Source organism: Pseudomyrmex gracilis, unplaced genomic scaffold, assembly GCF_002006095.1.
Source record: "Pseudomyrmex gracilis isolate BER0280 unplaced genomic scaffold, ASM200609v1 scaffold_2735, whole genome shotgun sequence".
Taxonomy (NCBI): domain Eukaryota; kingdom Metazoa; phylum Arthropoda; class Insecta; order Hymenoptera; family Formicidae; genus Pseudomyrmex; species Pseudomyrmex gracilis.
Genome location: NW_018023319.1, coordinates 1 through 13,525, shown reverse-complemented (window position 1 = coordinate 13,525; position 13,525 = coordinate 1). Strand labels below are relative to the sequence as shown.

General features: G+C 45.0%; 2 protein-coding genes across 2 annotated transcripts; one reads left to right on the top strand and one right to left on the bottom strand.

Moving 5' to 3' along the window:
• Positions 1-534: 534 nt before the first annotated feature.
• Positions 535-2,944, bottom strand: LOC109862955 (the record flags this gene model as incomplete). The annotated part of the gene is made up of 1 exon (XM_020443121.1): positions 535-2,944. A coding segment is annotated over exon 1 (2,410 nt), but the record flags the coding sequence as incomplete, so codon positions are not given.
• A 1,205-nt stretch (positions 2,945-4,149) lies between these two features.
• On the top strand, positions 4,150-4,676 carry LOC109862957 (putative uncharacterized protein FLJ37770). Its single transcript, XM_020443122.1, has 2 exons — positions 4,150-4,460; positions 4,556-4,676. Exons 1-2 carry the CDS (start codon positions 4,150-4,152, stop codon positions 4,674-4,676), a joined length of 432 nt encoding a protein of 143 aa, XP_020298711.1.
• Positions 4,677-13,525: the final 8,849 nt, after the last annotated feature.

The following is a 13,525-nucleotide window of genomic DNA, read 5'->3' as shown; positions in this document are numbered from 1 at the left end:
GATGGCCGGGGTTATGCGGGACTCCCCTCCCACCTTGAAAGGTGGGGAGGGTTTACCCGCTAAAACCCCCACGGTGTGCCTACTCAGCGCGTTAGAGGGAGGGACCCGGTACCCCTTTCGGACTCATCGCGGGTCCCTCCCGCGTTTTTTATAAGGGGTTTCGCCCACCAACTTTACCGAGTTTCCTCTTCCTTGCGGTGGAGAGGAGGGCCACAACCCCTCTCCCACCGTCTGATGGGTCGCGTGCAATGACGGCATGATTACCCCCCTCTTGCCGTCTGTGACCCGGCGTCAAACCCCAGAAAGGGGGGGGGGACGCCACCCCGCAAAACTCCAAGCCGCCCGGTCGAGACCGGATGGCTGGAATACCCCCCCTGGTTACCGCCTTACAAGGCGTTTTTCCTACGGCCCCCTACTTCTTTTTTGAAGAGAGAGGCCCAGGCCTACTTTTCTTTGTCACCGGGGGAGTCCCCCCCAGGAGGGCGGCAAGCGCCTTGCGCGCTGTTTCGCTCTTACTCCCCCCGGTGGGTTTACTTCCCTCCGGCACCGCCTTTCTCACACTCTGCCCCTCGCCTCCAGGCCCCAGAACAGGGGAACTAGAGGCAGAAGGAGAGGCCGGTCGTTTCTCCGACCGCTTCCCTGCACTAATTGCTGGACCCGCCACCGGCCCCGGTGACGGGGGTTTCTCCAGCTCAACCTCCATTACGGCGTCGGCCGAATCCTCCCGCGACGGACTGGCCTGGGGTGCCACATCCCCCACGGAGGAGCCAGACGGCGCACCTACATCTGTGCTGTTTCGCGGAGCAGCAGCAGCAGGAGCAGGACCTCCCTGTGCAGGGAAGTATTTTCCGCCCTTGCCCCTTTGGGTGGTGCACGAAGCACCACCCAACCGATGTTTTGCCGGACGCCCCAAGTCCGAACAAAGCGGACATTGGGGCTCCGGCGCCGCGCACCTGCTGGCCACATGGCCAGTCTGACCGCAGCGATAACACTTACCGCTGCGGTCCGCCCCACCGCCGCACAACCTCTGGACGTGCCCTAACTGGAGGCATTTGTGACAGCGGAGGGGTCGGGCTGGGAGGAGGTCAACCCTGGCCAGCTCCCACCCCACCTTTATCCTCTCCGCATTGCCCAGTCGCCTAGCAGCGGCAACTGGGCATTGCACCCAGGCCGCGCACGCTCCCGAAGGAGTGGCGCGTATTTGGCCGACCTTAAGATCGACCGCGCGACACCCCCCGGCCGACGCCACGGCCGAGGCCAACTCCTCAGGGGTTACCGTGTGGTCAAACCCACGAATGCGGACCTCCCCGCACTTCGCGGGTCGACCGACACGGACCCCCTTCGCTGCGGCAAACGGCCACATTCCTGCAGCCAAGGCATCAGCCTTGGCCTCCCTCTCTGGACCGGAGATCTCTAGAAGAAGACCCCCGGTGACAGTCCTCCGGAGACAAACGTGGTCTATGCCAAGACTCTCCAAGGAGAAATTGGCCCGACACGCCTTCACCATTTCCGTCAGGAGGCCAGTCTCCCCCGGCGACGTCAGCGTAACCGCTGCCGTCGTCGGGACCCGAAGGCGAGGACGCCTTACCTTCGCCTTCTTCTTTCTCTCTGAGAGAGGAGAAGGGCGAGCATTCACCCCTTCCCCCGGGGCAACCCGCCCTGCTCTCGCCCCAGAACCTGGGGCCTTAGAGGAAGAACGCGCTGCGGCTTTGGCTGGTGCCTTGGCCGCCCGCTTGCTCTTCCTGCCTACAACCTTTGACCACGTCTCCTTGCTACTGCTCGAAGACGGGCCGAGATGCTGTCTTCCCGCAGTAGAAGAGGAGCGGGAACCCCCGGCCTTAGCCTGAGGTGGTGCCACCCCTCCCTTCTTGCCGCTCTTCCCGCTCTTCGAGGGAGCAGGCTTAGCGGCCCTTACTCCCTCGAAGCTACTCTGAGGCCTTTCTGGCAAGAGGGCCTCCAGCTTTCGGTCGATGAGAGCCTCGATCGTCTTGAGAAGATCGCCCTCACCGACCTCTTTTTGTCCTTTAGTAGGACCCGGGGGCAATGGCGGAGGCATGCGGACTTTTGCCCGCAATGCCTCCACCTCCCCTTGCAGTCTCGTCACCTCGGCCCTCAACTCCGCGTTCTCGGAATGAGTCCGAGACGGAGTCGGGGCGATGAGGGTGTTCGGGTCTGCCCTCATTCTTCCATCCAGGAACTCCAGGATAAACCTGGAGTTCCTGGTTGCCTCGCGGAGAGCCTTAACGGCGGTGCCCTTAAGGTTTTTGGAGGTGGTGGCCACTTTGTCCACCGCCTCCAATTCCGCCCAAACCCGGCCAGCGATGCTTCTTGCATCGAGCAGCGTCAGTTCGTCCTCCAGATTAGGAGGTGTATCCCGTAGATACGTCCTCCTTAATCTTCGGATGGACTCCGTATCCGAGGGACGACCGGACATCTCCGAGCCCGTGTCCGTTTCTCCAACAGGCGGCCATCCGGTCTCCTCCTGCTGGTGCTTCCTTTCTGCGTACCGCAAAGCACGCAGCTTCTCTCTAACCTTCCCAAGGCCTACGAAAAGACCATGGGTCGGCGGGCTTCCACGCCTCTCCACATATGCCTCCTCCTCTTTGCCCTCCAGGGAGGGCGCCGGGGAAAGAGGCACATCATCCTCATCCTCACTACTTGGTAAGGGAGTCCTCAAGTACGACGCCATAGAGTCGGACGAGGAGTCCTTTACCCTACCCCTCAGCCGATGTCCTGGTACAGCCAGGGCACCGGTTCTCGCAGGCGCTGTTTCCCCCGATGGGCCTGCGGTGCACCCATCGGGTAGCCCTGCGTCTGATAACGACGGGAGAGGAGCAGGGACCATACCCCCCTCTCGCCGGGCCCTGGGTGTCCGATCACCCTGGGCCGGTAAGTCTTTACTGTTCTCTTGGCTCGCCATCATGTTCAAGAGATTTGGTTTCATTTCGGAGTTTTCCTTCTCCTAGACCGGTTGACATCCAAGTCTAACGAGCCCGGCCTGCCCGGATTTGAAGTCAGGGTTTACTCCCCTATCCCAGTTGTCCCCGTCTCTGGGGGCTAACGGAGCTGGGAACTCCGGGTTTTTGTTCGAGGTTTTCCTTCCTCTATTCCCACTCTTAGTACGGGAGCTCGGTGAGAGGCCCTTCCGAGCATGGGTGACCCTACCAGGGACTCAAAAGAGTCCCCGCCGGCATGGCCCCCTCACTTCACCGCTCCCAAGCCCGGGCACCACGACAAGGTGGGAAATCGCCCGGGACCTAATCTAACTCCTAATCTAACCCAACTTACTTGTAATACAATATAATTATAGACCTAATTTTTTAAAGCAACACACGATAGAGAGTAGATCTTGTTTTCTGCAAAAAATGAATGTGCAACTCTTTGTGCAAAGCATTGTCTACTCCCATCGCCTGGTACTTAAACACATTTTTTTATTAAATAGAACTACCATATATAATATTTTTATCATGTATTATATACGTGTAACAATTGGCCCAGTGGTCTCGCGGCCTGAGTGCAGGGGCTACGAACTCGGAAGTCCCGAGGTTGAATCCGCTCATTATCTAAAGATTTTTTTCCGGACCGATTCTTTTCAACCGATTTATCTGTTGGTCGGCGAACTAAATCGGGTATCAAAAAATTAAGTCGGGTGTAATTTCGAATTAACCGGCCTGGAGGTTCGCAGCCTAGGTGTCGGATCTGCGAGTAGAGAGGTCACGAGTTTGAATTCTTATCTTCAGAATTTTCTGGCCGGTCTTTTCAGTCGAATACAGCTCCCCAGAGCGAAACTTCTTTCGGAAGTGAACGCTCAAAGAGATCCAACTTATCGACTAAAATGCGAACTGAATTGGGGTCGCAAATCACCTAACCTAACTGATATACTACTGTGATCAAAAAGTAAGGTAAAATTGTCATTTAAAACTCCCGGGCATTAGGAAGGCAATTTTTTTTCCCTAGGTTGGTAGGACTGTCTATAATATTTGCCAAGCGTCTGTTTGTCAAAAGGTTTCATTATCTGCGAGTTACACGTGTTTTTGTAAACAATCAAAAGTGAATTTTTTGATTTTTACAATGGGTGATTTTGTTGAGCAAAGAACTTGCATCAAATTTTGTTTGCGGAACGAATATTCTTGTGCGGACACGTTGAAAATGTTGCGGAAGGCCTTTGGTGATCAAACTATGGCACAAAAAAACGTTTATAAGTGGTACAACGAGTTCAAAGCTGGCCGAGAACGCGTTAAAGACGAACCACGCTCTGGACGACCATCAACGTCTACCGACGAGGGCCACGTCCAAAAAATCAAAGATTTGGCGCTTGCAAATCGTCGATTGACAATCAGAGACCTCGCTGATAGTGTTGGAATATCATTTGGCTCAGCCCAAACCATTTTGAAGGATGTTTTGTGTCTTAAACGCGTCAAGTCTCGATTGGTGCCAAAATCGCGGCTCACACTGCATTGGTTTTTCGCGACTTTTTTGCCAAAAACTCGACTCATATCGTTCCGCAACCACTGTATTCGCATGATTTGGCTTTGTGCGACTTCTGGCTATTCAGCAAACTCAAAAGGCCAATGCGGGGACGCCGTTTTGACACGATTGAGGAGATAAAAACCGAATCGAAGAAGGTCTTGAAGGCTATACCGAAAAAAGACTATTCCGACTGTTTCGAGGACTGAAAAAAGCGTTGGCATAAGTGCATTGTATCTGGGGGGGATTACTTTGAAGGGGATGAAATTGATTTGGATGAATAAATAAAGAATTTACATTTTATAAACAAATTCACCTTACTTTTTGATCACAGTAGTATCTTCCGGTAGGCAGAAAATGTCGGGTTGAAGGTGGCCGAAAAGCAAAAATGACGGAAGTCACAGAAGACCTCAAAACAGATCTAAGTGATATTTTAGAGACTTTCGTAGCCCCACTCGCTCAAAACATATCTATCTATCTGTTTGTGTATACATAAAGAATCACTTTTAGTCGATATAGTTTTTATTTTTTTCAAATTTGTTTTTCATTTTTTGAAGGACTACGAGCAATTTGTTTGTCCCATCAAATACTATTTTTGTGCAAAATTTCAGATCGATCGAGAGCAAGAGTCATTTGCAACTACACCCGAAAAAAACATGATCGGTTTTCCATATTTCTGAATTTACATAAAAATATCTTTGTTCAAATAGCATGTACAACAAAACAACAATATTTTTCTTTTTACTTTTTCAGTCCGAGTCGATTAAGTCTAACATGAAGTCGCTTGGTTCAGTCATTAATGAGATTTTTTAATCTTGTTACCGCACCGTGAGATCGGGAATGCCGTGAAAAAGGGACGCCGGGAAGATATAATATTATTTTATAATCTTTATTAATTGTATAAATAAACTTGTTTATTTCTTACTCTGGTTTAGTTACACTTTCACTCACTCGCGATACTCTAAGTTCTTACGAGCGATGCTCTGACGGGCAGAGCCTCCAGCCGCGACACTACTCTAGACGATTCTACCCACGCACGGTCTAGCACCGGCTTTTATGCCTCAGCCAATCAATCGTGATTGGCTGAGGAAAAGTCGGACGATATCCAGTTCCCGAAAAGTGCAATGCAGACCATTGCATCTTTTCGGCCGCACGTGCGACCCTCGACCGGTGCGCGTCCTTGGACGCGCGGTTGCATATCGCCTAGCGACTGCTGACTGGACATCCGTGCCGGATTCCAGTTCCGCAAAACTAAACTTTAGTAACTAAAACCCAAGACTAAATAATACCTTATCATTACTTAATACGCGTTACTTATAACAATCTTAACTTTACTAAATTGCCCGACTTGCATAAATGAGTTACGGTCCGATTTTGCTATGTGTAAAGTTGGCGAAAAGCATTATCATGCCTCTTGAAGTACACCGTTGACGTTTTTTACATGTACACACTGTGACGTGGCAGAGCGTCTGCATGCGCACTGCTCTCCTCTGTCATAAAAGGCGATTCAGCCGCCGCCGGAAGGTTCTCAAAAATCACACCCGAGAGCGTCAAACTCTGACTGGCTAGCACTGAGAACACCAAGGTGGTGGAAGCATATCATAAGTTCTCGCTTGAGTGCGTGCCCCCATCACCTTGGTGCTAGCCGGTCAGAGTTTGCTACTGCTCGGGAGCTTCCCATTGTTCGGGGCTAATTCAAATATTAGAATACAATATTGAGTTTCGCGTCTGTTTTTTTGTTGTATCACATTTATCCAATATCATGCGAGTACTTCACCGGCATCACCACCGTGAATCATCAACACCCGAGAACCACGCACGTCATTGAATCACGGGGAAATCGGATCGCTGCACATTTCGGCGTGGCAAAATACAAAGACGCGGATGCACGAGAGGCAATATTTCTGACAAGAAGCCAAAAGTCGAGGAGAATTGAAAAGAATCGTCAAGGCCGCGCACAAGCTAACGGCTGGATTCAAAACTGTTGTAATGTCAGGTGAGGTTGTGGATTGATACGACATGACACAGCATGATAAGCGGAAACGGATCCAAATTTGTCAACGGCTGACCTTGTGCGACCGTTTGTTACAACATATGTTGTTAGCCGTTGAAAACTTATTAGCGCCGTTAACGAGGTGTCGAGATACGTGGTCTCGACACGTGTGAGAATCAACCGAGGTTGATTGGCCGATTCGTTTCCCCGCAGCGCCGAATCTTTTCTCTGGTGAAGAGATTCACCGAGTATAAGTTTGTTGAACCGGGAAACAGCGGGATCTCCGATCTCTGATTCTTTTGCGTTTCCGAGGAACTGTAAAGTTCGTGCAAGAACATATGTAAAGTATTCGGCTGTGACCATTCTCAGTGAGGATTGTAAACGAGCAACCAGCTGGCCAAGCCAAAGAGAGAGTGAGTGACGGAGAGGACGAGCCGACAGCGGACGAGATAGCGAAAAGGACCGCATCACCGGTGAAATACCGGCTCGGAGCCGCTCTCAATCTTATTAATTGTTTGCGCCACTTTCGCGGGTTTGTTATAACGATTCGAGGGCACTGGCTCGCCATCGATATTTTGCGAGAAATTAAGAAGAAGTCTCGGTTGTAATTCTATTTATCTCGAACAAGGCCAGCAGTTGCAATCGGGTCGGCGGACTTAGCGTTCTTTGGTTAGCTTTGCATGCGTGCGTACAAACAGCGTTTACAAAACTTACTGCCGATCCGACGTGGCAAGTCTTGAAAACCGGGTCGCGTGCTGCTAGAAATCTCACTGGTAAACAACTATTGTCGAGCCGGCAGCGTGCGAATTTCACGGCCAAGGCCGAGCGCTGGCCTATATTTTGTAAATAGGCCAAGTATAGCCTTTTAAATCAAGCGAGTGTATACAGCGTACCATGCAAGCGGATGAATTTCGCGGCGTCTCGTGACAGCAAACTCTATAAAAAAGCGCCACACCTGCTTATTGCACTACCATTCGATTTTCTGGGAATTATTGCCGTAATTCCAGTTATCGCGTCTGGATTTGATAAATTCACTATATAGTTATATAGTTATATAGCTCTCGTGACCGATAAACAAACTTTGTTAAAGCCCCAATAAGATCGCGATTTAATTTAATCTTATACTTAATCTCCGTCAGTCTGTTAGTCTATTATTTTTTTGGTTTTGTTTGTTATCATTCAGACATTTTATACTCGACTTCTTTTGTATAATTTCATTTAAGAATATATCTTTGTTATTTTTTTTCATTTTAACATCGGGATACTTTTTATTTTAACGTCTATTTTAACGTTTACTTTGCTCCTTCTTTCTATATCTATCCTACCCCTCTCCATTTGGTTCTAAGCTAGTCGGCCTGGATATTATCAGTGTTCTTAGTTTTGGCTCTCTTACAGCATGCTAAAGCGGTGGATGGAATGCGCACAACAGCAGCGAGTTCTAACTGCATGAACTTGCTGCTGTTGTGCGCATCCCTTTCACCGCTTTAGCATGCTGTAAGAGAGTCAAAACTGAGAACACTGGATCTTATCGCGAGGCGTCTAAAAATTGACACGCGGGACGCGTGTCTGACGCCCACATTTTAACCATTTCTTTCACAACGCACTCGAAAATCCAGAAATGCTCTCGAGCTTGATCATTAACGATCGGTAGTTATTTAAGCGATTCATCTTTTCTTCTCCCGACGGTGCACAGTGGCAAAAAGTGAACACAAATCGATTTTTAACATTTGGTGAAATGGATGAAATCACTTATTTTCCAGCTTTGAGAAAATCCTGAAGTTTATAAAAAACAAAAACAAAAATATGTCAAATGTTTTCAATATAAGATGATAATGATGTTTAAGTATTTCTTGGCAACGTTTATTCGTATAGGGTAACTGTCCCTATTAGTGTACCTGTCCCGATAAGTGTGCCTTTATATTTAAATAAATATTACAGAAAAACGAGTGAAAATAAATAAGTAGAGTATTTTTTTATTTATAGTTATTACATCAATGAATTTTTTAAAAAAGTTCATTTTACATTTATAAACATGTAAAGTATAGTAAATATTTTTTAAAAATTTATACTATGATTTTGTCAGATAAACCGGCTTTTCTTGTCGAAAACCTTAAGAAAAAGTCACCGTTTATAAGTATATAATATTTAATATTGAATGATGTACAACAGTTAAAATGTACTTTACGTAAGAAAAGGGTTTGATTTTGCGAAAAAATGCAATTTACGACACTTTAAAGTATTTTATTAGCAATAAATGGTGTTTTCACAAACAAGGACAAGATTTNATGGCTTGTCCCTATTTATGTACTTCAGCCGGCTGTCAAACGTAATCTTGTTTCTATAGCAGTGTGAAAGTGAAGAAGTGATGCAGTTCATATTGATAGGTATTTTAGAAATATAAGGTTTATAAATTACTCACAATGATAAAATTACTCATAATGAAAGATAATATATATTGTTACGCGGGGGTCACCGCGTATGTGTCGCGGGAGCCGCGTGAACGGCGCGCGATCGGTGTGACTGGCGGTTACCGGGCGACGACGGGTTGTTGAAAAGAAGAGAAGGAAGAGAGAAGAATCGCGACCGCGGAACTGTCACGACGCGTTTGAACATCTGGTTCTGTATTCTATAATTATCGTTGTATTTCGAGTTGTAATAAAGTTCTTTAACGAGAAACCGCGTCCTTTCTTGGCCGCGGGTGTGAGTGCGAATCGCGGAGACCGGCGACAGAGCTGAACCGCCACTGCGGACGTAACAATTTGGGGGCTTCGTCCGGGATCGAGCGTGTGCGGTCGACGAGATGGCACTGGTACATTCGCCGAAGAGAGCGCGTGATCAGGCGGCAGCGGGAGCGGGTGAAACGCCGACGAAGGCAACGGCGACGGAGAGCGGACGAGAGGAGGTAGTGATGAAGTCCACGGCTCTGCCAGGACAGCAGTGCGGACGTGAGCTGTCTCGTCGGCGAGTAGACGAGTTCGGCGACTTTGCACGGCAGCGGGTGGAAGAGGAGTTCAGGAGCTTTGAGCGGCGGCGGGAGGAGGAGCTTTGGTGCTTGAGGGAGCGGTTGCAGCGAGGTGATTCAGGCGAGTCGTTTATGGTTTTGTTTTCCGGACGGGGTAGTCAAGATTGAGCCGAGAATAACGTGGAGAACTCCAGGGTTTGGTGTGAGAGAGAGAGGGGCGCGTTGCGTTGCTGATTCTGCTCCGGGTCCCGCGACTGGGAGGGCTGTTGGTCATATTGTTTAGCTTTTCTTGGTTCTGTGCGAGGTTTCTGGTTTCTACTGGTAGAAGGTCATTTTTTCGTTCTTAGTTGTGGGTAGCTTTTCCGTTTTGGCTGCGTGACGCTTTTGGTTCTTGGTCGGGGAAATTCGTATTATTTCGGGGAGGACGGAGGTGTTTCGTTCGCGTAGTGTGACGCCGCGGTCGCGGGGTTTCTGGGAGGGAGGTGTTCGCGCGCTGGTGGTCGTTGTGGTAGTTTGAATGGTGGAGTTCTCTCTACGTTCTTCCACGGTGGGGACCCGTTGAGTTATTTTGTTTTTTTTTGTGTTGTTTGTTTTGTTTTGTAAGCACGTTGCTGTTGTTTGTTTTTGTTTTTATGTTAATTAAGCTTGGTTACTCGTTTTCTTTTCTTTAATTCCAGCGTTTACTCCGTTGCTACCATGAATCTTTCCGTTTCGTCGTTGGACGTCGGGGGATTTTTGCTTCGCATCGAGTCGTCGCGTTTTGAACACCGTATTAGAAGTCCGCCTTACTCACGGTTTTGAGCGTGGTTTTCCGTGGGTCTTGGGGCAAATGCCGAGGCGGGGATCTGGGGTGTCCTTTCGGACGATGGGTCCACGTGAGTTTCCCCCCCTTGTCCGAAGATCGAAGTTTATAGCGAGGAATTATTGAAGCCCTGGAAATTAAAGTTATTCGTGAAGAATTTCTTCGGCCAGTTTGCTCGAGATCCTGGAGCAGCAGCTCAGGAGTGAGCAGGAAAACTGGAGTCCTCCTTTGATCGTCGGGACGACAATCTGAAAAGGAGGGGGGCAGTGTTACGCGGGGGTCACCGCGTATGTGTCGCGGGAGCCGCGTGAACGGCGCGCGATCGGTGTGACTGTCGGTTACCGGGCGACGACGGGTTATTGAAAAGAAGAGAAGAAAGAGAGAAGAATCGCGACCGCGGAACTGTCACGACGCGTTTGAACATCTGGTTCTGTATTCTGTAATTATCGTTGGATTTCGAGTTGTAATAAAGTTCTTTAACGAGAAACCGCGTCCTTTCTTGGCCGCGGGTGTGAGTGTGAATCGCGGAGACCGGCGACAGAGCTGAACCGCCACTGCGGACGTAACAATATAAAGTAATATATACATATATTTTAATACATATAGTAACTATGACTGTTCTTTTCAATTTTGTTTTTCTGTACAAGAGAGAGTTTTAATAAACTAAATCTGTAAAATATATATTTTTTCTTTCAATGAACTATTACTTTATTTATTAGTCATTGCTTTGCATTAAATTATTAGAACATTCTTTTTTAAATATTTATATAACATTGATAGTTATCATTCCTAGAAATACAAACATATATACACTTGTTTCATGTAATTTTGTAACATTTATTTAAACAAAACTTCATCATTATGAACAGATACACAAATAGGGAACTTATAATTTATATTTATAATTTGAGATGGACACAAACTGAGGGCTCACAATTAAAGACAAGCACACAAACTAGAGGCACATAATTTGAAACAGGTACACAAATTGGGAGCACACAATTTGGGGCTGGCACACAAACTGGGGGCACAGAAAAATGTTCAACGTCTATCGAAAGGGCACATAAATAGGGACAAAAAGTCTTCTTTAATTTTAATTAAAATTGATTAAATATATTAATATTTTGGGGGCTAATACAAATCTTATTGTCAAAAGAAGAGTTTAAAGAATCGATATAAATTTTGAGCAAGCTCATTTGAAGTCAGTTAATTGAGTATTTATTCAAAAAAGAGAGCACGATTGCTTAACAGCACACTAATAGGGACAGTTACCCTAGTTTCATAATAGTTTTGTCTGTTCTTAAACTTTTCTTACACAATTTATTTATACACATTTTATATATATATATTAAATTATTATTAAATTTATTAAATTTATTATTAAAGTTATTAAATTTATACATTTTTTATATATATTTGTCACTTATTTACAAATTTAATAGGTGATTTGCGTATTAGTTCAATTTTGCATAAAGAAAGTAAATTTCCGATGCGTAATTTATTAAGTGTGCCCGATTATACCTAAACAAACCTAGAATGAATCTTTTCCTTAAAGTGTCTTTTAAGAAACAAACTCCGTTTGCCTAGTTTTTTTGTCTATTGGAGTTATGAACTAAAATAGAGGTAAGTATTATAATAGATTACTTTATACAATTTCCTGTTAAAAATTGTCCTTTACACTTTTATATATTATTTTTATCTTTAAGAATTCTCGGTTCAGGTTGCATGTAAAATTAAAAAGATGACAGATATTATATTTAAAAACAAAATTTTATGTGAGTATATTTGGAATAGTAACAATAAAAGAAAGTCACATCTTGAAACAATAATGGAGTACGTAAACAAAGAATGACTACAATAAAACGCAACTTTTTTAACTTAAAAAACATATAACTAATAGTTTTATTTCTAAATATGCAAACTATTGGTCAAATGCAAATCAAACACGAACAGTCTTTATAAACAAATACGCGCAATTTATAGAAAAAGAAATTAAAATAACAAAAAAATACATCTCAGATCCGTAGCTATTACTATTCCCAGACATAGTTCAGCATTCGTCAATGCAGGAAATTGTGGTCGTTTACGCAATTTATACATTGTAGCAGCAAGACCAAACAAAGACAATTACATGAGCTTCGTAGCAAGTACAGCCAAGAACTGTTGCGTGCAGCTGTTGCACCCAACAATAAAAAACACTGTGAATATTTGCAACCGAATGATGAACAAGATAGAAAAACATTTATAAATAGAATTCTGGCAATGTATATGGAGTTAGGTTTATCAAGAAGAAAATATGAATTGCTTCGAGCTTATAATGAACGCTTATTCGGAAATAAACTTTATTCTCCTTACGCAAAGATTCAGGTTGCTAAAAATAATGTTATCTTCAAAATATAATTGTAACTGAAAATGGTGCTAAAATCAAATTGCAATCTCTGCTAGACCATACTACATCTCAAATAATTAAATCTTTACCAAACCAAGATTTATTTGACATAGGCAATGAAGAGTTGATTTTATATGGAAAGTAAAGAATGAATGATACTTCTAACCAACACAATTTTAAACAAAAGTGGTCAACAAGTAACGATAGCGATACAAAAATTATGTCTGACAGTACAGTATTTGTAATATGTTATGTGCCGTTAATGTAGACAGATAGTAGTCGTGTTTTATGGAAAAACGATAGACCAGTGTCTGTAAGATTTTGCAGATCACTTGAATTTAAATTTGCCAAAGAAACACCATCCAACATTTTAGAAGATTACAATTTCTATATGCATAAAATTAATACAGCCCTCAGTGGAAAAATTTGTTAAAAGTCACTCACACTTTATATTGTACCATGATTGATGGGAAAGTATGTAATGTGTTGACAGACCAGAAATCGACGACATTCTGCAATATTTGTGGAATAAGTCCAAAACATATAAATAATTTACAGTATACAAAAGAGCTAAAAATTAACGAAAAACATTACAAGTTTGGTTTATCCACTCTTCATTGTTGGATACGATCTATGGAATGTTTATTGCACATTTCATATAACTTAGATTTTAAGAAAAGTTGTACTAGAGGATATAATACAATTTTACAAAAAAGAAATAAACAAATTCAAGATGGATTAAAATCGCAATTATCTATAACGGTTTGTTGTGAGCCAATTTTTATGTTAAGATGAGGCCATTGAGCAATGTGATGAGACATCACTGTCATTGCTCAATGACCTAGTTAGATAGCAGGAAGGCAGCAGTTCTAGGAAGAACTGCTGGTTGCCACAGGGCGCGACACATCGCCG

Excerpts from the sequence above, each read along its gene's own strand:
- LOC109862957 (XM_020443122.1), top strand. The coding sequence starts at position 4,150 with ATGTTGCGGAAGGCCTTTGGTGATCAAACTATGGCACAAAAAAACGTT. Across the intron at positions 4,461-4,555 it reads TCGCGGCTCACACTGCATTG|CAAACTCAAAAGGCCAATGC; the intron begins GTTTTTCGCGAC and ends CTGGCTATTCAG.